The sequence below is a fragment of the Rhinoderma darwinii genome, chromosome 3 (genome assembly GCF_050947455.1).
Source record: "Rhinoderma darwinii isolate aRhiDar2 chromosome 3, aRhiDar2.hap1, whole genome shotgun sequence".
NCBI classification, from domain to species: domain Eukaryota; kingdom Metazoa; phylum Chordata; class Amphibia; order Anura; family Rhinodermatidae; genus Rhinoderma; species Rhinoderma darwinii.
Genome location: NC_134689.1, coordinates 158,938,338 through 158,959,133, shown reverse-complemented (window position 1 = coordinate 158,959,133; position 20,796 = coordinate 158,938,338). Strand labels below are relative to the sequence as shown.

The following is a 20,796-nucleotide window of genomic DNA, read 5'->3' as shown; positions in this document are numbered from 1 at the left end:
TAAGCCCTCACACCATTCTATTGACGGAAAAAATAAAAAATGTATGACTCTTGGAAGGCGGGGAATGAAAAACGAAAAAGCAAAAAAATTGCTCAGTCCTGAAGTGGTTAAAGAGGCTCTGTCACCACATTATAAGTGCCCTATCTCCCACATAAGGAGATCGGCACTATAATGTAGGTGACAGTAATGCTTTTTATTTTAAAAAAACTATCTATTTTTACCACTTTATTAGCGATTTTAGATTTATGCTAATGAGTTGCTTAATGCCCAAGTGGGCGTATTTTTACTTTAGACCAAGTGGGTGTTGTACAGGGGAGTGTATGACGCTGACCAATCAGTGACCAATCAGCGTCATGCACTCCTCTCTATTCATTTACTCAGCGCATAAGGATCCTGCTAGATCTTTATGTGCTGTCTTATACTAACACATTAACAATACTGAAGTGTTTAGACAGTGAATAGACATTCCACGGGATGTCTATTCACAATCTCTGTACTTCGTTACTGTTTCTATGGTAGTTACAGCAGAGGAAGCGTGATCTCGTTGTAACCTGTCATCTACAGCGTAATCTCACGAGATTACGCTTCCTCTGCTGTAACTACCACAGACAGAGTAACGAAGTGCAGAGATTGTGAATAGACATCCCGTGGAATGTCTATTCACTGTCTAAACACTTCAGTATTGTTGATGTGTTAGTATAAGACAGCACATAAGGATCTAGCAGGATCCCTATGCGCTGAGTAAATGAATGGAGAGGAGTGAATGATGCTGATTGGTCAGCGTCATACACTCCTCTGTACAACGCCCACTTGGTCTAAAGTAAAAACACGCCCACTTGGGCATTAAGCAACTCATTAGCATAAATCTAAAATCGCTAATAACGTGGTGAAAACAGATTATTTTTTTTAAATAAAAAGCACTGCTGTCACCTACATTATAGCGCCGATCTCCTTATGTAGGAGACAGGGCACTTATAATGTGGTGACAGAGCCGCTTCAAGCATGCAATACTAGTAAACAAAAATGGAAATGTTTCCAACATATTGACATACAAGATATTTGATGCTACATTTTGGGAGCTAGGATGACAAACAAGGTGGGGGGCATATAGTGATTAGGGGGATGTCATACTCTGTTTCTGCTTTTTCACGCATAGTCTTAAAACCCATACCAACTAGAAAATTTGATCTGGCATTTTGGTTGTGCTCTCTGCTCTTATTGCATTTTGCGGTCAGGCGCTTCTCTCTGGTTCTTGAGATGAATGCTGTCAATGACATGAAGCCCCATCTCTAACGGCACAGATCACTCATTCCAGACAGATAAAGCACACAATGGCTGATCTTGTGTAGGGGGCACATTTCTGGATAGTGCAGGACGTGAGTACATGGTGGGCAGGGAGACCTAGTTGTGATAACCGGGGGAGATGGAATCCACCTATAACTGCCTATTGAGACGGTGGCTCTGCTGTGATCACTAGTGGAAAAGGGGCCTGCTGTGACAAGTGTTGAAGTGTGGAAAGGTGACTAGCGGGGAAGTGGTGTGGCTGGTATGACTACTGGGGATTTTATTTTAACTCCTAAAAGGGGAAGATGCAACACTGTAAGGTAAGGACATTTTTGGTTGTAACAGGTTTGCTAGATATTTATTTTTAATGCATCAACCACTTCTTAACCAGGTTATGTGGACCCTTCCCTACGGCTCTGCCTTGCCCTTTAGAGCTGGCTCAATAGAGCTTGTTAAGATTGGTCCAGCCCTGCCTAAGGAGGAAAGGATCATTACATAGCAACCCCCAGTTACAGGAGACAGCCCAGATATAGTGCCAATTGTCACAATCAGTTCTGTGATAGGTCCAAGAGGCCAGCATCACGACAATCACATGATTACAAGGACAGACGCGTTCTCTATTGTATACAAAAAGCTTATATAGCACTGTATAAAGAGGGAAAAAAAAAAAAGAAATCCGAACCAGTTTAAAACAAATTTGCCTTTTCAGGAGGGGGCCCAGATGTCACTGACATGCAGGACTACCATTGTAGTCGTTGCTGCAAATTAAGGCAATAGACCTCACAACACCATGAAGTGGTTAATTCTGTATGGGGACTGTAGAATTAAACTTAGGAAAACTTAAAGGCTTATATTTAATGAGGACTAACCGCACATTCCTGCCAGGATACTTTACCTATGATCATGATTGCAAATGTAAATTCTATCTCCATAAAGAAATCAGATAGAATTAAACGTATTATTTTTAAAAATATCTAAAACATTCTCAGATGTACGTCCTAGGCCTTATTGCTTGCCAAACCATCCGTGGTTGTGTTTTCAATAGTCAATATGGTGTTCTCCGAGTGTCTAGACCGGTGGTCTCAAACCTAACCTGTCGCTCTCCAGCTGATGCAAAATTAAAACTCACAGCATGCTTTGGCACCCTCTGGCTGTCAGTGAACGCTGGGAGTTGTAGTTTCACAACGGCTGGAGTGCCCCAGATTGGAGAGCATTAAACTTGACCTAGTGATGCAATTGACACCCCAGAACAGGGCTCCACATAGTGACCAAAATAGTCACCAAAGTGACCTACAATTGGCAAAGGACGACATGAATTTACAGGGATGCCGCAATTTATGACTAGCACTGCCACCACTTTTCCACAGCTGTAACTAACATAAAATGTAATTCCCCCTACATATAGCAGAACAACTGCACACTGGGCACATCTGATGCCTCGGACGCACACCGCTGCCTGTCAGAGAGGAACAGCAGTAAGTCTTATGCCATCCTTAACATATATTCATTGTCACAGCCAGCCAGGACTAAATATTACAATCTATACACAAGGAACAGCATAGCTTGTAAATAAAGGAGCATGGCAAGCAAATGTCAGATTTATGGCATCAGAATAATAAGACATTATATTACAAGAATACTGCTCTACTGTCTATGGAGAAGGATATAGCTACTAGAATACTACCGCCAATGCTAAAAGTTGTATTATTGTAGCAGCCTTACCCTCTTCCATAGGAGGCAGCATTATTCTTGTCCATAGGGGAAGCATTAATATAGTATTTATATTCTTGTAAAGGGGCAAGGGTATAGCTAGAGAGGGCAGACAGTGGCAAGTACCCTGGTTGTAATTAGCACAGGGGGGGCGCTTGCTTGGCTAAACAGTCATAGTGTCACACAAATTCGCTGCAGCCCACCCAGGCGGCCTGGCACACAGAGCTGGAGAAGCACAATACCAACAGCTGCCACATAGTCAGCAGCAATGAACTGTTTTATTTAACAGACAGAGGTCCTGTGTGTACCTGTCAGGGAGACTATCAGCCCGACACACAGACCCTCCCCCGCCTTGAACACTGAGTACCCCTGAGAGTTGGAGGCGGCTAACTAAGCTGCTGGGGACTGGACAGGTGGCCACTTCACTACTCTGGAACACCCTATCGATTGCTTGCCTCTGCTGTCCCTACATCTGTCTCTCTGTGAGATAGCCAGGCAGCCTGTTTGTTACTGCTGTGGCCAGAATTGTCACAAGTTTCAGCTGGCCAATAAGCAGAGAGGGGCTCTTCTTATTGGCTAGCCTAGTCTTCTGACATCTCTGGCCCACCCCACCAGTTCCGTGTCTCCGCGTCTATTTGTTTTATTTATTGTTTTATAGGGTGGGCTGACAAGCTCTGGGGCCCCATGATTTCCATAGACAACACTGCTCCTCACTGTTCCTCTATCTGTGGACCCTCACCCTATTAAAATACCTTATACACCTGTATAGTCTAATATGTACATACTATTTTTATTGTTGCTCAAGTTAAATAAAACTTTTTTATTTTTTATGTTATGTTACATTATTTGGTGGGTGGAGGGGATGCAGCAAAGAGTCAATCTTTAGATGGGGGCAGTAGTATAGTTGTTATATTCTTGTAGATGGCAGACAGTATAATAGGATTGTATATTCTAGTATATAGGGGGCATTATTATAGCAGTTATATTCTTGTATATAGGAGCAGTATTATAGTAGTTATATTCTTGTATATAGGGGCAGTATTATAGTAGCTATATTCTTGCATATAGGGGCAGTATTATAGCAGTTATATTCTTGTATATAGGGGCAGTATTATAGTAGCTATATTCTTGTATATAGGGGGCAGTATTATAGTAGTTCTATTCTTGTACATAGGGGGCAGTATTATATTAGTTATATTCTTGTATATAGGAGAAGTATTATAGTAGTCATATTCGTGTATATAGAAGCAGTATTCTAGTAGTTATATTCTTGTACATACGGGGCAGTATTATAGTAGTTATATTCTTGTACATAGGGAGCAGTATTATAGTAGTTAGATTCTTGTATATAGGAGCAGTATTAGAGTAGTTATATTCTTGTATATAGGGGGCAGTATTATAGTAGTTATATTCTTGTATATAGGGGGCATTATTATAGCAGTTATATTCTTGTATATAGGAGCAGTATTATAGTAGTTATATTCTTGTATATAGGGGGCAGTATTATAGTAGCTATATTCTTGCATATAGGGGCAGTATTATAGCAGTTATATTCTTGTATATAGGGGCAGTATTATAGTAGCTATATTCTTGTATATAGGGGGCAGTATTATAGTAGTTCTATTCTTGTACATAGGGGGCAGTATTATATTAGTTATATTCTTGTATATAGGAGAAGTATTATAGTAGTCATATTCGTGTATATAGAAGCAGTATTCTAGTAGTTATATTCTTGTACATACGGGGCAGTATTATAGTAGTTATATTCTTGTACATAGGGAGCAGTATTATAGTAGTTAGATTCTTGTATATAGGAGCAGTATTAGAGTAGTTATATTCTTGTATATAGGGGGCAGTATTATAGTAGTTATATTCTTGTATATAGGGGGCAGTATTATAGTAGTTCTATTCTTGTATATAGGGGGCAGGCAGTATGATAGTTATATTCTTGTATATAGGGGGCAGTATTATAGTAGTTATATTCTTGTATATACGGAGCAGTATTATAGTAGTTATATTCTTGTATATAGGAGGCAGTATTATAGTAGTTATATTCTTGTATATAGGAGGCAGTATTATAGTAGTTATATTATTGTATATAGGAGGCAGTATTATAGCAGTTATATTCTTGTACATAGGGGCAGTATTATAGCAGTTATATTCTTGTACATAGGGGCAGTATTATAGCAGTTATATTCTTGTACATAGGGGCAGTATTATAGCAGTTATATTCTTGTACATAGGGGCAGTATTATAGTAGTTATATTCTTGTATATAGGAGGCAGTATTATAGTAGTTATATTCTTGTATATAGGGGGCAGTATTATAGTAGTTCTATTCTTTTATATAGGGGGCAGGCAGTATGATAGTTATATTCTTGTATATAGGAGGCAGTATTATAGTAGTTATATTCTTGTATATAGGAGGCAGTATTATAGTAGTTATATTCTTGTATATAGGAGGCAGTATTATAGTAGTTATATTATTGTATATAGGAGGCAGAATTATAGCAGTTATATTCTTGTACATAGGGGCAGTATTATAGCAGTTATATTCTTGTACATAGGGGCAGTATTATAGCAGTTATATTCTTGTACATAGGGGCAGTATTATAGTAGTTATATTCTTGTATATAGGGAGCAGTATTATAGTAGTTATATTCTTGTATATAGGGAGCAGTATTATAGTAGTTATATTCTTGTATATAGGAGGCAGTATTATAGTAGTTATATTCTTGTATATAGGGGGCAGTATGATAGTTATATTCTTGTATATAGGGGGCAGTATTATAGTAGTTATATTCTTGTATATAGGGGCAGTATTATAGTAGTTATATTCTTGTATATAGGAGGCAGTATTATAGTAGTTATATTCTTGTATATAGGGGGCAGTATTATAGTAGTTATATTCTTGTATATAGGGGGCAGTATTATAGTAGTTATATTCTTGTATATAGGGGCAGTATTATAGTAGTTATATTCTTGTATATAGGGGCAGTATTATAGCAGTTATATTCTTGTATATAGGGGGCAGTATTATAGTAGCTATATTCTTGTATATAGGAAGCAGTATTCTAGTAGTTATATTCTTGTACATACGGGGCAGTATTATAGTAGTTATATTCTTGTACATAGGGAGCAGTATTATAGTAGTTAGATTCTTGTATATAGGAGCAGTATTATAGTAGTTATATTCTTGTATATAGGGGGCAGTATTATAGTAGTTATATTCTTGTATATAGGGGGCAGTATTATAGTAGTTATATTCTTGTATATAGGGGGCAGTATTATAGTAGTTATATTCTTGTATATAGGAGGCAGTATTATAGTAGTTCTATTCTTGTATATAGGGGGCAGTATGATAGTTATATTCTCGTATATAGGGGGCAGTATTATAGTAGTTATATTCTTGTATATACGGAGCAGTATTATAGTAGTTATATTCTTGTATATAGGAGGCAGTATTATAGTAGTTATATTCTTGCATATAGGGGCAGTATTATAGCAGTTATATTCTTGTACATAGGGGCAGTATTATAGCAGTTATATTCTTGTACATAGGGGCAGTATTATAGTAGTTATATTCTTGTATATAGGGAGCAGTATTATAGTAGTTATATTCTTGTATATAGGGAGCAGTATTATAGTAGTTATATTCTTGTATATAGGAGGCAGTATTATAGTAGTTATATTCTTGTATATAGGGGGCAGTATGATAGTTATATTCTTGTATATAGGGGGCAGTATTATAGTAGTTATATTCTTGTATATAGGGGCAGTATTATAGTAGTTATATTCTTGTATATAGGAGGCAGTATTATAGTAGTTATATTCTTGTATATAGGGGGCAGTATTATAGTAGTTATATTCTTGTATATAGGGGGCAGTATTATAGTAGTTATATTCTTGTATATAGGGGCAGTATTATAGTAGTTATATTCTTGTATATAGGGGCAGTATTATAGCAGTTATATTCTTGTATATAGGGGGCAGTATTATAGTAGCTATATTCTTGTATATAGGAAGCAGTATTCTAGTAGTTATATTCTTGTACATACGGGGCAGTATTATAGTAGTTATATTCTTGTACATAGGGAGCAGTATTATAGTAGTTAGATTCTTGTATATAGGAGCAGTATTATAGTAGTTATATTCTTGTATATAGGGGGCAGTATTATAGTAGTTATATTCTTGTATATAGGGGGCAGTATTATAGTAGTTATATTCTTGTATATAGGGGGCAGTATTATAGTAGTTATATTCTTGTATATAGGAGGCAGTATTATAGTAGTTCTATTCTTGTATATAGGGGGCAGTATGATAGTTATATTCTCGTATATAGGGGGCAGTATTATAGTAGTTATATTCTTGTATATACGGAGCAGTATTATAGTAGTTATATTCTTGTATATAGGAGGCAGTATTATAGTAGTTATATTCTTGTATATAGGAGGCAGTATTATAGTAGTTATATTCTTGTATATAGGAGGCAGTATTATAGTAGTTATATTCTTGTATATAGGAGGCAGTATTATAGTAGTTATATTCTTGTATATAGGAGCAGTATTATAGCCATTATATTCTTGTATATAGGAGCAGTATTATAGTAGTTATATTCTTGTATATAGGGGGCAGTATTATAGTAGTTATATTCTTGTATATAGGAGGCAGTATTATAGCAGTTATATTCTTGTACATAGGGGCAGTATTATAGCAGTTATATTCTTGTACATAGGGGCAGTATTATAGCAGTTATATTCTTGTACATAGGGGCAGTATTATAGTAGTCATATTCTTGTATATAGGAGGCAGTATTATAGTAGTCATATTCTTGTATATAGGGAGCAGTATTATAGTAGTTATATTCTTGTATATAGGAGGCAGTATTATAGTAGTTATATTCTTGTATATAGGGGCAGTATGATAGTTATATTCTTGTATATAGGGGGCAGTATTATAGTAGTTATATTCTTGTATATACGGAGCAGTATTATAGTAGTTATATTCTTGTATATAGGAGGCAGTATTATAGGAGTTATATTCTTGTATATAGGAGCAGTATTATACTAGTTATATTCTTGTATATAGGGGGCAGTATTATAGTAGTTATATTCTTGTATATAGGAGGCAGTATTATAGCAGTTATATTCTTGTACATAGGGGCAGTATTATAGCAGTTATATTCTTGTACATAGGGGCAGTATTATAGTAGTCATATTCTTGTACGTAGGAGCAGTATTATAGTAGTTATATTCTTCTACATAGGAGCAGTATTATAGTAGTTATATTCTTGTATATAGGGGCAGTATTATAGTAGTTATATTCTTGTATATAGGGGCAGTATTATAGTAGTTATATTCTTGTATATAGGAGGCAGTATTATAGTAGTTATATTCTTGTATATAGGGGGCAGTATTATAGTAGTTATATTCTTGTATATAGGGGGCAGTATTATAGTAGTTATATTCTTGTATATAGGGGCAGTATTATAGCAGTTATATTCTTGTATATAGGGGGCAGTATTATAGTAGTTATATTCTTGTATATAGGAGCAGTATTATAGTAGTTATATTCTTGTATATAGGAGCAGTATTATAGTAGCTATATTCTTGTATATAGGGGCAGTATTATAGTAGTTATATTCTTGTATATAGGAGCAGTATTATAGTATTTATATTCTTGTATATAGGAGCAGTATTATAGTAGTTATATTCTTGTATATAGGAGCAGTATTATAGTAGTTATATTCTTGTATATAGGAGCAGTATTATAGTAGTTATATTCTTGTACATAGTAGTATTAGATTACTTATATTCCTAAACATAGGAGCATTATAGTACCAATATTCCTGTTGATAGGGACATTACAATAGTAGTTATATTTTTGTACATAGGGGGGCACTGCACACAGTAATTTTTTTTTTATTCTAACATTATACATGTATTTAAATTTGCTAACTAAAAATTTATTTGGCTCCTACATTTTTCAGATTGGAGCGCAGCATAATTGGACCGCACCTCATACCTACAGTGATGCCATCTTTCAGCTATTGCACTTTATAGGGTCCATAGAGTAAGGTAAGCCAAAGAACAGTGCCAGCACAATGTCAAGATCTGCACAGAGTTGTCTATACCAATACAGTGCCCCTATAATACAGCCAACCAGCCGTCACTAGAACATAGTTATCTCTGAGTGTTGAGACTGGTAGCACTGGAAATCAAGTAGAAGCAGTCTTTGAATGACCTCATCAGGGCAAAGATTTGGCATTCAAGGAGAGTGCCCGGAATCCTGGGCATGTAAAAACCTATTCATTTTCAGTCATGTTTGAGCTCTTTCAGTATGGAGAAACCCTATGCTTATCATTCACAAATCGGTCTGTGCAGCACGATACACCAATGCAAAGTAATGGACTTCTACACTGGACGACTCAGTGGCATGGGCACCAGGAGTATACTCTGCAAGAACGGCCAGATACCGCGCCTGGAACCCATGACATGTCTAGTATGCACGTGACAAACATAAGAGACCGCGTCTACCTAGTATTATTACGTATGCACACTACAACCGCGGCTTTTAGTCGCTTCCGGGATCACCAACACAACTAAACTTCCCTTTTCCGTTACCTTTCCGGTGACAGGGGCTGCCATCTTGCCTACGAGTGTTTACGATGACGTAGCACTCCTCACGTGCCCAGAACATAACGCTGGTCCGTTGGCTGATGCGCATGCGCAGTGCTTTCTTTCTGAGTCACCAGGCGAGCATGTGATGTGTCACGGGGTGCGGACGCGTGTCAGCTGACGTGATTACCGTTTGGTGAGATTCAGTAATGACAGTGACAACTATAGAACGTCGCGTCACTCACACGCCGCCAATACTATAGCAGGGAGCATCCTTTATAAAGGTTCAAGTAAATGGGTGCATAAGGCTAGAGCGATTGCCCGATCGTATCGTAGCTCATTGAAATACATTAGAATCTGAAGAGGGCCGTCCGAAACAACGTGGGTCATCACTCTTAGCAGCATTGTGTACTCTACATTAAAGGGATATTCCCAAAATCATAAATTATCACCTATCCACTGGATAAACAATAATTGTCTGATCGCTGGGGTCCCCACCGATCGTGAGAACGGGGGTCCTGAACCCCCTGATTCTTCTCACTGCTCAACCGCAATAAAGCGGCGGTCAAGCATGCACGCTTTTCTGTTTCAACGTCTATGGGAATAACACTACAGCGCTCGGCGGGTTCCGTCATTCTCATAGATGAATGAAGCAGCAGGCGCATTCTCAACTGCCGCTCCATATAAGCTCCTCACTGCAGGGAGTGCACCGTGGAGGATCTGGGGGTTCAGGGTAACTTCCCACAATCGACAGCGGTACCAGCGATCATAAAATGATCACCTATCCTGTTGCCTTCAGGAGGTTGATCCATAAAGACAACACCTTTTAGCTAGAGATAAAGAGCATCTGGAAGATTCGCCACAACCATGTATAAGGCTAGGCTCCCATGTGTGGGGTACGCGAGCCTCTGACGTATGGCTAAGGCTGGGTTCACACGAGCACATTAACGTCCGTAATGGACGGACGTATTTCGGCCGGAAGTCCCGGACCGAACTCATTGCAGGGAGCCGGGCTCCTAGCATCATAGTTATGTACGATGCTAGGAGTCCCTGCCTCGCTGCAGGACAACTGTCCCGTACTGTCATCATGTTTTCAGTACGGGACAGTAGTTCCACGGAGAGGCAGGGACTCCTAGCATCGTACATAACTATGATGATAGGAGCCCGGCTCCCTGCAATGAGTTCGGTCCGGGACTTCCGGCCGAAATACGTCCGTCCATTACGGACGTTAATGTGCTCGTGTGAATCCAGCCTAACAGTGGCAAACATCACATGGACTCCCATGTTTAAAAACGTATACCGCGCAGTAATCCCGCGTCTTTACATGGGGCTCCCCTGAGGTCACAAGTCAGTGGTTGACCCGTAGATTGGATTTGACCATTCTTGCTTTAAGAGTGTATCCCGCAGATTCAACTGAATACCTCCTACATTCTGGAGTAAAAATGTTGTGTCAATGTAAATACAACCTATGCTATGAAATGTGTTCGGTTTGGATTAACCCCTTAATGACCGGCCCTGAAAAGACCTTAAAGGGATCCTGTCACCAGCATTTTAGCTATAAAGCCAGCAATACCTGGTGAAAGTGGGTGAAAAATCATTGTCATCTAAGCTATAAATATGTTCTAAGTAAGCTCTGTAGCTTTAGTATTTCGTTTTTCAGTGGTCCCAAGCCATATGCAAATGAGCAGAAAAGAGTCAAATCTTCATCTGAAAAGAGTCAGATTTTCATTCCTCCAGCATCTCAGAGTGGACTCCACCTCCTTCTTTTTGATTGATAGCTCCTTAGCCAGTCAGGGCCGGACAGGTGGTGGCAGTGGGCGTGGTTAAGAAGCTGTATCCCAGAGGGAAAAATAATTACCATAAAAGGCGGGAAAAGTTTAAACGACTATATTTACTGACAGAGGAGGACTTCAGGAAAGAAGAGAACAGGAATGAACTCTGGACAGCTGCGGCCATTGAGGGGTCAGGTGACTTTAACAGGTAAGATGTTGATGACAGGATCCCTTTAATGACCAGCTCAATTTTTCTGTTTTTGCCTCTCTGCGTTTCAGCAGCCATAACTTTTTTATTTTTTCACTGACGTGGCTGTATGAGGCCTTGTTTTATGCGAGAGAAATAGTATTTTTTTTTTTCCCACAGTTTGGGGGTAAAAAAAATTTTTTTTACGCCGTGAATATAGGAAAAAGCGATTCTCGGAATAGTTTTTTTTGTTTATTTTTTATCCCGTTCAAGTTTCACGCTAAATAACCCATTAGATTAATTCTTCAGGTTATTACGGTCGTGTAGATACCTAATATGCGTAGGTTTTTTGTTTTTATTTAGTGTAGGGGCAATAAAGTGTATTTAATGCAAAATAAAGACTCTTTTTGGGACTTTTTTTATTTATTTATTTATTTGTTTTGTTACTTTTTTTTTATTAATCCCATCTAGGGATAACTTTATTTGTAACTTTATTTTTTACTTGTAATGTATTAGCATACTTCTGTACGCTAATACATTACACTGTGTCACTATGACACAGGCTGCTGATCGGGCAGCACATAGTGTGCCCGAACAGCAGGCACACGGAACAGACAGCCCTGGGGTCCTTTGTAGGTCCCCAGGGCTGACTGCAGAGGGATTCCCCAGTGTTTGATCGCATCACTGGAATCCCGGTGATGCAATCAAAGAGGGGAATTCCCTTTGATCATGCCGCGGTCACGGACCGCGGTAATCAAAGGGTTAAACAGCTGGGGTCCGAATGTTTGCCGACCCCAGCTGTGTTCAGGAGGCTGCTCTAAGATCAGGAGCTGTTAGTAACAGCTCCTGCTTAGAGGATGAGCGCTCTCACGAGCGCTCATCAGCCTGATCTGCAGCGACGCCAAAAGACGTCTCTGTAGATTAAGCACCCGCACCGCCTGACGTCAAAAGACAGTGGGCGGTCGGGAAGGTGTTAAAGAACTAATTTCTTACTTAGTCCACAATGATGTTCTATACAAGACGGGAGAAAACATATAAAATAGTTGTTTCGTTGTGATCCAGATGTTAAGCCCTGTTCCCATGACAGTTTTTGGCCTACGTTTGACATGCCAAGAAAAGCTCTCGACGTATATATTTAAACTCAGGCTGTGATGATGCGTAACAGTGGCATCCGTCACCCATAGGCTATTATGGGATCAGATTAACAGGTTATTAATAAGCGGTTATTCCACAATAGAAAGTGATAGATTATTGCTGAGATATGCCATCACTTATTGATCGGTGGGAGTCCGACTGCCAGGACCCCCACTGATCTTCAGAAAACAAGTGCCGCAGCACTGAATAAGAGCTGCGGCTCCTTTACAGATTTTTTTGCACTTGAATGGCGCGGTGATGCAGTTACCCTGCACAGTGGGTGGGTGGGAACATCGCCAAGGGTTCTTATCCCCCCTTCACTCATTATAAGCAGATGGCCCATAGGTTTGACCCCCAATGATCATAATGTTATGGCATATTCTAGCAATCTATCATTTTCATGTTAAGGCGCGGTTATGTTTTATTAAAACGTGAAATGAAGAAAGGTGGATATCAAATGTCTTACAGAAAGCTTCTATTTTTACAGTGCAGTGAGGCCCAAAATCTGTGTTGCTGTAATGGGAAGCGACACACTACAAAATATATTAAGAAATAGTTTAACCCCTTAGTGCTGCAGCCAGTTTTGAACTTTCTGCCATTTTTCAAATCTGACCTGTCATGCTGGAATAACTTTGTAATGCTTTTACTTATTAAAGCAATTTTGAGACAAACAGCATAAAAGCCGCAAATTGCAGTAATATGCGACCTTTCTTCTGTTTCCACCGCTCACAGCACTTTTTTAAGAAGTGGGTGGAGCTTAGATTAGCGGCACAGCATGACAAATTTATAATAATTTACTCCAGAAAATGATGATGCAAATATCATGGCTGGTGTAGATTTTGCTTTCTGGCACACTGTCAGCCAGAGATGCCCCTAATTTATGAAGAGGCGTGCGCATTTTATTCCGCCTTGCTTTATATTAAGACTGGCAAATGAAACGCCAGTCTTAATAAAGATCCCCCCCCCCCCCCATAATACTTTGCTAGTGGTAGATTTTGGTCAATACATTGTTTTTATGTGAAAAACACCAACATTTATTGTCAATTTCGAAAAATTAGCATTTTCAACATTTTAATTTCTCTGCTTGTAAGACAGATAGTCATACCACGCAAAATAGTTAATAAATTAACATTTCCCATATATCTACTTTATGTTGTGTCGTGGAAGTCAATGGCTCAAAATATATTAGACTGAAATTTAGACGAGTGTTCCAACAGACACTCACGCCAGGCACTTTATCCCGCATCCTAATCAGGAAATTTCATACCGATATATATCGACAGAGGAGAAATAACACACAGATGCTGCTGATATGCTCAAAATACTCCTCTGGAGGTTTATTACCAAACTCAATTACAATACTATCATTCAGAAGAGGTGTAGGCTTGAGGTTAACCAATCAGAGACAATGTGACAATATTTGTTATTCAGCCAATTACAGACATACGATACATTCCAGATACATCATTATAATTCTTCACACATCAGGTTTGCAGGTGCCTTATCTCTCTTGGCAAGAATATTCCTGTAAGATGGGGGAGGCATTCCCACTTGCGTATTTGCCACCCTCCCATCTCACTCCCTGTGCCTTCACTGCAAGCTTCGTATGGGAACCAAGGTCAAAGATAACTAACTAAGAAACATACGAAATCAACATTAATATACTTGTCTTAAAGGAACAATGACTTTCTTATTCACTACAAAAGAACCAAGATGGGAACTCCAGACAAGATGGCCGCTGCAAGAAATTAAAGATGCTCTGTCACCAGATTTTGCAACCCCTATCTGCTATTGCAGCAGATCGGCGCTGCAATGTAGATTACAGTAACGTTTTTATTTTTAAAAAACGAGCATTTTTGGCCAAGTTATGACCATTTTTGTATTTATGCAAATGAGGCTTGCAAAAGTACAACTGGGCGTGTATTGTGTGTGTTACAACTGGGCGTGTTGAAAAGTAAAAGTACAACTGGGCGTGTATTATGTGTCTTACATCGGGGCGTTTTTACTTCTTTTACTAGCTGGGCGTTCTGACGAGAAGTATCATCCACTTCTCTTCAGAACGCCCAGCTTCTGGCAGTGCAGACACAGCCGTGTTCTCGAGAGATCACGCTGTGACGTCACTCACAGGTCCTGCATCGTGTCGGACGAGCGAGGACACATCGGCACCAGAGGCTTCAGTTGATTCTGCAGCAGCATCGGCGTTAGCAGGTAAGTCGATGTAGCTAGTTACCTGCAAACGCTGATGCTGCTGCAGAATCATCTGTAGCCTCTGGTGCCGACACGATGCAGGACCTGTGAGTGACGTCACAGATCTGCACTGCCAGAAGCTGGGCGTTGTGTAGAGAAGTGGATGATACTTCTCGTCAGAACGCCCAGCTAGTAAAAGTAGTAAACACGCCCCGATGTACGCACATAATACACGCCCAGTTGTACTTTTACTTTAAACACACCCACTTGGACTTTTGCAAGCCTCATTTGCATAAATACAAAAATGGTCATAACTTGGCCAAAAATGCTCGTTTTTTTTAAAAATAAAAACGTTACTGTAATCTACATTGCAGCGCCGATCTGCTGCAATAGCAGATAGGGGTTGCAAAATCTGGTGACAGAGCCTCTTTAAATCATTTAAACATTATCATAATCACTTTCACATAATACATATCTTAGTAATTCGGCATCCTGCTTGATAATTCATAATGTAATTCCATACAGAGAATATAAGCAAATAAACCAACCTTCACAGTTGCCTTCATTTTTTAATCGTCCTTTTATTTCTATTAGGATGTTAGAACTGGCATATAAGCGTAGAAGCAATTTTTCTCAAGAACATTTCCCCAAAATGTATTTTGTTTTGCAGATATTTAATTTTAATTCATTTATATCTGTAACACAGCAGGTTTTAGCAGACAAACACAACTTTAGGCTATGTTCACCCGGGGTCTTTTGCCGAGTTTTTTGACGCGGAAACCGCGTCGCAAAACTCGGCAGAAACGGCCCGAGAACGCCTCCCATTGATTTCAATGGGAGGCGTCGGCGTCTTTTTCCCGCGAGCAGTAAAACTGCCTCGCGGGAAAAAGAAGCGACATGCCCTATCTTCGTGCGCTTCCGCCTCCGACCTCCCATTGACTTCAATGGGAGGCAGGAGAAAGCGTGTTTTATGCCCGCGGCGCTCAATGGCCGCGGGCGAAAAACGGCGCGATAATTGCTGTTCACACGGAGTATTTTGGGGGAGGAATATCTGCCTCAAAATTCCGTTTGGAACTTTGAGGCAGATATTCCTCCCCCAAAATACTCCGTGTGAACATAGCCTAATATTGTATTAATCTGAATCTGCAGTTTTCAGAAATATTCCGTATGTGACTGAAACACAGGCCTTAGAAATGAAGAAGCACCTTGTGGATTTTGGGGCCTTCTTTTCATTAGGATGTTTTGATGTTCAATAGGATGTGGGAGAAGGTGCAGGGAGAGCAATTCAGGGCGGGCTTAGCCAGGATATTGAAAGCTACGCCTCTCTACATAAAAGTGCTCCGAACAGTAGGCTAAAGGGCCTTTGATGACGTCATGCCCATGTGACCCCGCCCACGAATCATATCCTTCTACCACAGTGAAGAAGCAGAATATCTGCAGGGGAGAAGGCCCGCCCACCAGTCAGGTCTTTACACAGAGCAACCAGGCTGGTGAGTGCTTCTCCAAATCCCCCATCCCTTCATCCCTCCCTCCATCTCTTCATCAATTCATCCCTCCATTACCCCCTCCCTTCATCACTCACTCACTTCATCCCTCCATCACTCACTCCCTACATCTCTCACTCCCTTCCACCCTTCATCCCCCATCACTCCCTTCATCCCTCCATCACTCCCTCCCTTCATCAATGCACTTGTGTGATGCTATCTACAGGGGGCTGTGTCGCGCTATCTACAGGCGGCTGTGTGTGTGACACGATCTACAGGGGGGGGGGTGTCTGACGCTATCTACAGGGGATGTGTGTGACACTATCCACAGGGGGCTGTGTGTGTGACGCTATCTACAGGGGCTGTGTGTGTGAAGCTATCTACATGGGCTGTGTGTGTGACGCTATCTACAGGGGATGTGTGTGTGATGCTATCTACAGGGGCTGTGGGTGTAACGCTATCTACAGGGGCTGTGGGTGTGACACTATCTACAGGAGCTGTGTGTGACGCTATCTACAGGGGGCTGTGTGTGACGCTATCTACAGGAGCTGTGTGTGACGCTATCTACAGGGGGCTGTGTGTATGATGCTATCTACAGGGGCTGTGTGTATGACGCTATCTACAGGAGAATGTATGTGTGTGGCGCTATCTACAGGGGCTGTGTGTGTGACGCTATCTACAGGGGCTGTGTGCGTGACGCCATCTACAGGGGCTGTGTGTGTGACGCTATCTACAGGGGCTGTGTGTGTGATGCTATCTACAGGGTTGTGTGTGTGATGCTATCTACAAGGGCTGTGTGTGTGTGACGCTATCTACAGGGGCTGTGTGTGACGCTATCTAGAGGGGCTGTGTGTGTAACGCTATCTACATGGGCTGTGGGTGTGACGCAATCTACAGGGGCTGTGTGTGAGGCTATCTACAGGGGCTGTGTGTGTGACGCTATCTACAGGGGCTGTGTGTGTGACGCTATCTACATGGGCTGTGTGTGTGACGCAATCTACAGGGGCTGTGTGTGAGGCTATCTACAGGGGCTGTGTGTGTGACCCTATCTACAGGGGATGGGTGTGACCCTATCTACAGGGGCTGTGTGTGTGACGCTATCTACAGGGGCTGTGTGTGTGACGCTATCTACAGGGGCTGTGTGTGACGCTATCTACAGGGGCTGTGTGTGTGACGCTATCTACAGGGGCTGTGTGTGTGACGCTATCTACAGGGGCTGTGTGTGTGACGCTATCTACAGGGGGCTGTGCGTGATGCTATCTACAGGGGCTGTGTGTGTGACGCTATCTACAGGAGCTGTGTGTGTGTGATGCTATCTACAGGGCGAGGTGTGTGACGCTATCTACAGGGGGCTGTGTGTGTGACGCTATCTACAGGAGATGTGTGTGTGACACTATCTACAGGGGGGGTGTCTGACGCTATTTACAGGGGATGTGTGGGTGACACTCTCTACAGGGGGCTGTGTGTGTGACGCTATCTACAGGAGATGTGTGTGTGACACTATCTACAGGGGGGGTGTCTGACGCTATTTACAGGGGATGTGTGGGTGACACTCTCGACAGGGGCTGTGTGTGACGCTTTCTACAGGGGGGGTGTCCGACGCTATCAACAGGGGGCTGTGTGTGTGACGCTATCAACGGGGCTGTGTGTGTGACGCTATCTACAGGGGCTGTGTGTGTGACGCTATCTACAGGGGCTGTGTGTGTGACGCTATCTACAGGGGCTGTGTGCGTGACGCCATCTACAGGGGGCTGTGTGTGTGACGCTATCTACAGGGGGATGTGTGTGTAGCGCTATTTACAGGGGCTGTGTGTGACGCTATCTACAGGGGCTGTGTGTGTGATGCTATCTACAGGGGGCTGTGTGTGTGATGCTATCTACAGGGGCTGTGTTTGTGTGTGTGTGTGTGACGCTATCTACAGGGGCTGTGTGTGTGACGCTATCTACAGGGGCTGTGTGTGTGACGCTATCTACAGGGGCTGTGTGTGTGACGCTATCTACAGGGTGCTGTGTGTGACGCTATCTACAGGGGCTGTGTGCGTGACGCCATCTACAGGGGCTCTGTGTGGCACTCTCGACGGGCTGTGTGTGACGCTATCTACAGGGGGGGTGTCCGACGCTATCAACGGGGCTGTGTGTGTGACGCTATCAACAGGGGGCTGTGTGTGTGACGCTATCTACAGGGGCTGTGTGTGACGCTATCTACAGGGGGTGTCTGACGCTATCTACAGGAGGTGTATGTGACGCTCTCTACAGGGGGTGTGTGTGACGCTCTCTACAGGGGGTGTGTGTGACGCTATCTACAGGGTCTGTGTGTGTGACGCTATCTACAGGGGATGTGTGTGTGACGCTATCTACAGGGGGCTGTGTGTGACGCTATCTACAAGGGGATGTGTGTGTAGCGCTATCTACAGGTGCTGTGTGTGACGCTATCTACAGGGGCTGTGTGTGTGACGCTATCTACAGTGGATGTGTGTGACGCTATCTACAGGGGCTGTGGGTGTGACGCTATCTACAGGGGGCTGTGTGTGTGACGCTATCTACAGGAGATGTGTGTGTGACACTATCTACAGGGGGGGTGTCTGACGCTATTTACAGGGGATGTGTGGGTGACACTCTCTACAGGGGGCTGTGTGTGTGACGCTATCTACAGGAGATGTGTGTGTGACACTATCTACAGGGGGGGTGTCTGACGCTATTTACAGGGGATGTGTGGGTGACACTCTCGACGGGCTGTGTGTGACGCTATCTACAGGGGGGGTGTCCGACGCTATCAACAGGGGGCTGTGTGTGTGACGCTATCAACAGGGGGCTGTGTGTGTGACGCTATCTACAGGGGCTGTGTGTGACGCTATCTACAGGGGGTGTCTGACGCTATCTACAGGAGGTGTATGTGACGCTCTCTACAGGGGGTGTGTGTGACGCTCTCTACAGGGGGTGTGTGTGACGCTATCTACAGGGTCTGTGTGTGTGACGCTATCTACAGGGGCTGTGTGTGACGCTATCTACAGGGGCTGTGTGTGTGACGCTATCTACAGGGATGTGTGTGTAGCGCTATCTACAGGTGCTGTGTGTGACGCTATCTACAGGGGCTGTGTGTGTGATGCTGTCTACAGGGGATGTGTGTGACGCGATCTACAGGGGGCTGTGTGTGACGCTATCTACAGGGGGATGTGTGTTTGGCGCTATCTACAGGGGCTGTGTGTGTGACGCTATCTACAGGGGCTGTGTGCGTGACGCCATCTACAGGGGCTCTGTGTGACACTCTCGACGGGCTGTGTGTGACGCTATCTACAGGGGGGGTGTCCGACGCTATCAACAGGGGGCTGTGTGTGTGACGCTATCAACAGGGGGCTGTGTGTGTGACGCTATCTACAGGGGCTGTGTGTGACGCTATCTACAGGGGGTGTCTGACGCTATCTACAGGAGGTGTATGTGACGCTCTCTACAGGGGGTGTGTGTGACGCTCTCTACAGGGGGTGTGTGTGACGCTATCTACAGGGTCTGTGTGTGTGTGACGCTATCTACAGGGGATGTGTGTGTGACGCTATCTACAGGGGGCTGTGTGTGACGCTATCTACAAGGGGATGTGTGTGTAGCGCTATCTACAGGTGCTGTGTGTGACGCTATCTACAGGGGCTGTGTGTGTGACGCTATCTACAGTGGATGTGTGTGACGCTATCTACAGGGGCTGTGGGTGTGACGCTATCTACAGGGGCTGTGTGTGTGACGCTATCTACAGGGGCTGTGTGTGAGACGCTATCTACAGGGGCTCTGTGTGTGAGGCTATCTACAGGGTCTGTGCGTGTGACGCTATCTACAGGGGCTGTGCGTGTGATGCTATCTACAGGGGCTGTGCGTGTGACGCTATCTACAGGGGCTGTGTGTGACGCTATCTACAGGGGCTGTGTGTGTGACGCTATCTACAGGGACTGTGTGCGTAACGCCATCTACAGGGGCTGTGTGTGACGCAATCTAGAGGGGCTGTGTGTGTGATGCTGTCTACAGGAGATGTGTGTGACGCGATCTACAGGGGGCTGTGTGTGACGCTATCTACAGGGGGATGTGTGTTTGGCGCTATCTACAGGGGCTGTGTGTGTGACGCTATCTACAGGGGCTGTGTGCGTGACGCCATCTACAGGGGCTCTGTGTGACGCTATCTATAGGGGCTGTGTGTTTGATGCTATCTACAGGGGGCTGTGTGTGTGATGCTATCTACAGGGGCTGTGTGTGTGTGACGCTATCTACAGGGGCTGTGTGTGTGTGACGCTATCTACAGGGGCTGTGTGTGACGCTATCTACAGGGGCTGTGTGTGTGACGCTATCTACAGGGGCTGTGTGTGTGACGCTATCTACAGGGGGCTGTGTGTGATGCTATCTACAGGGGGCTGTGTGTGATGCTATCTACAGGGGCTGTGTGTG

At 42.8% G+C, this 20,796-nt stretch overlaps 1 protein-coding gene across 2 annotated transcripts in view; it reads right to left on the bottom strand.

Annotated features, from left to right (window-relative positions):
• The window catches only part of TBC1D15 (TBC1 domain family member 15), a 156,951-nt gene extending 147,223 nt beyond the window's left edge, over positions 1–9,728 (bottom strand). The window contains exon 1 of one of the 2 annotated variants that reach the window (XM_075856961.1): positions 9,617–9,728. In XM_075856961.1, the coding sequence (XP_075713076.1) occupies positions 9,617–9,640 (24 nt within the window). In that variant the 5' untranslated portion in view covers positions 9,641–9,728. The remainder of the gene's footprint in view (positions 1–9,616) is intronic. The other variant, XM_075856962.1, reaches the window with a different exon arrangement.
• Between the last annotated feature and the right edge of the window lie 11,068 nt (positions 9,729–20,796).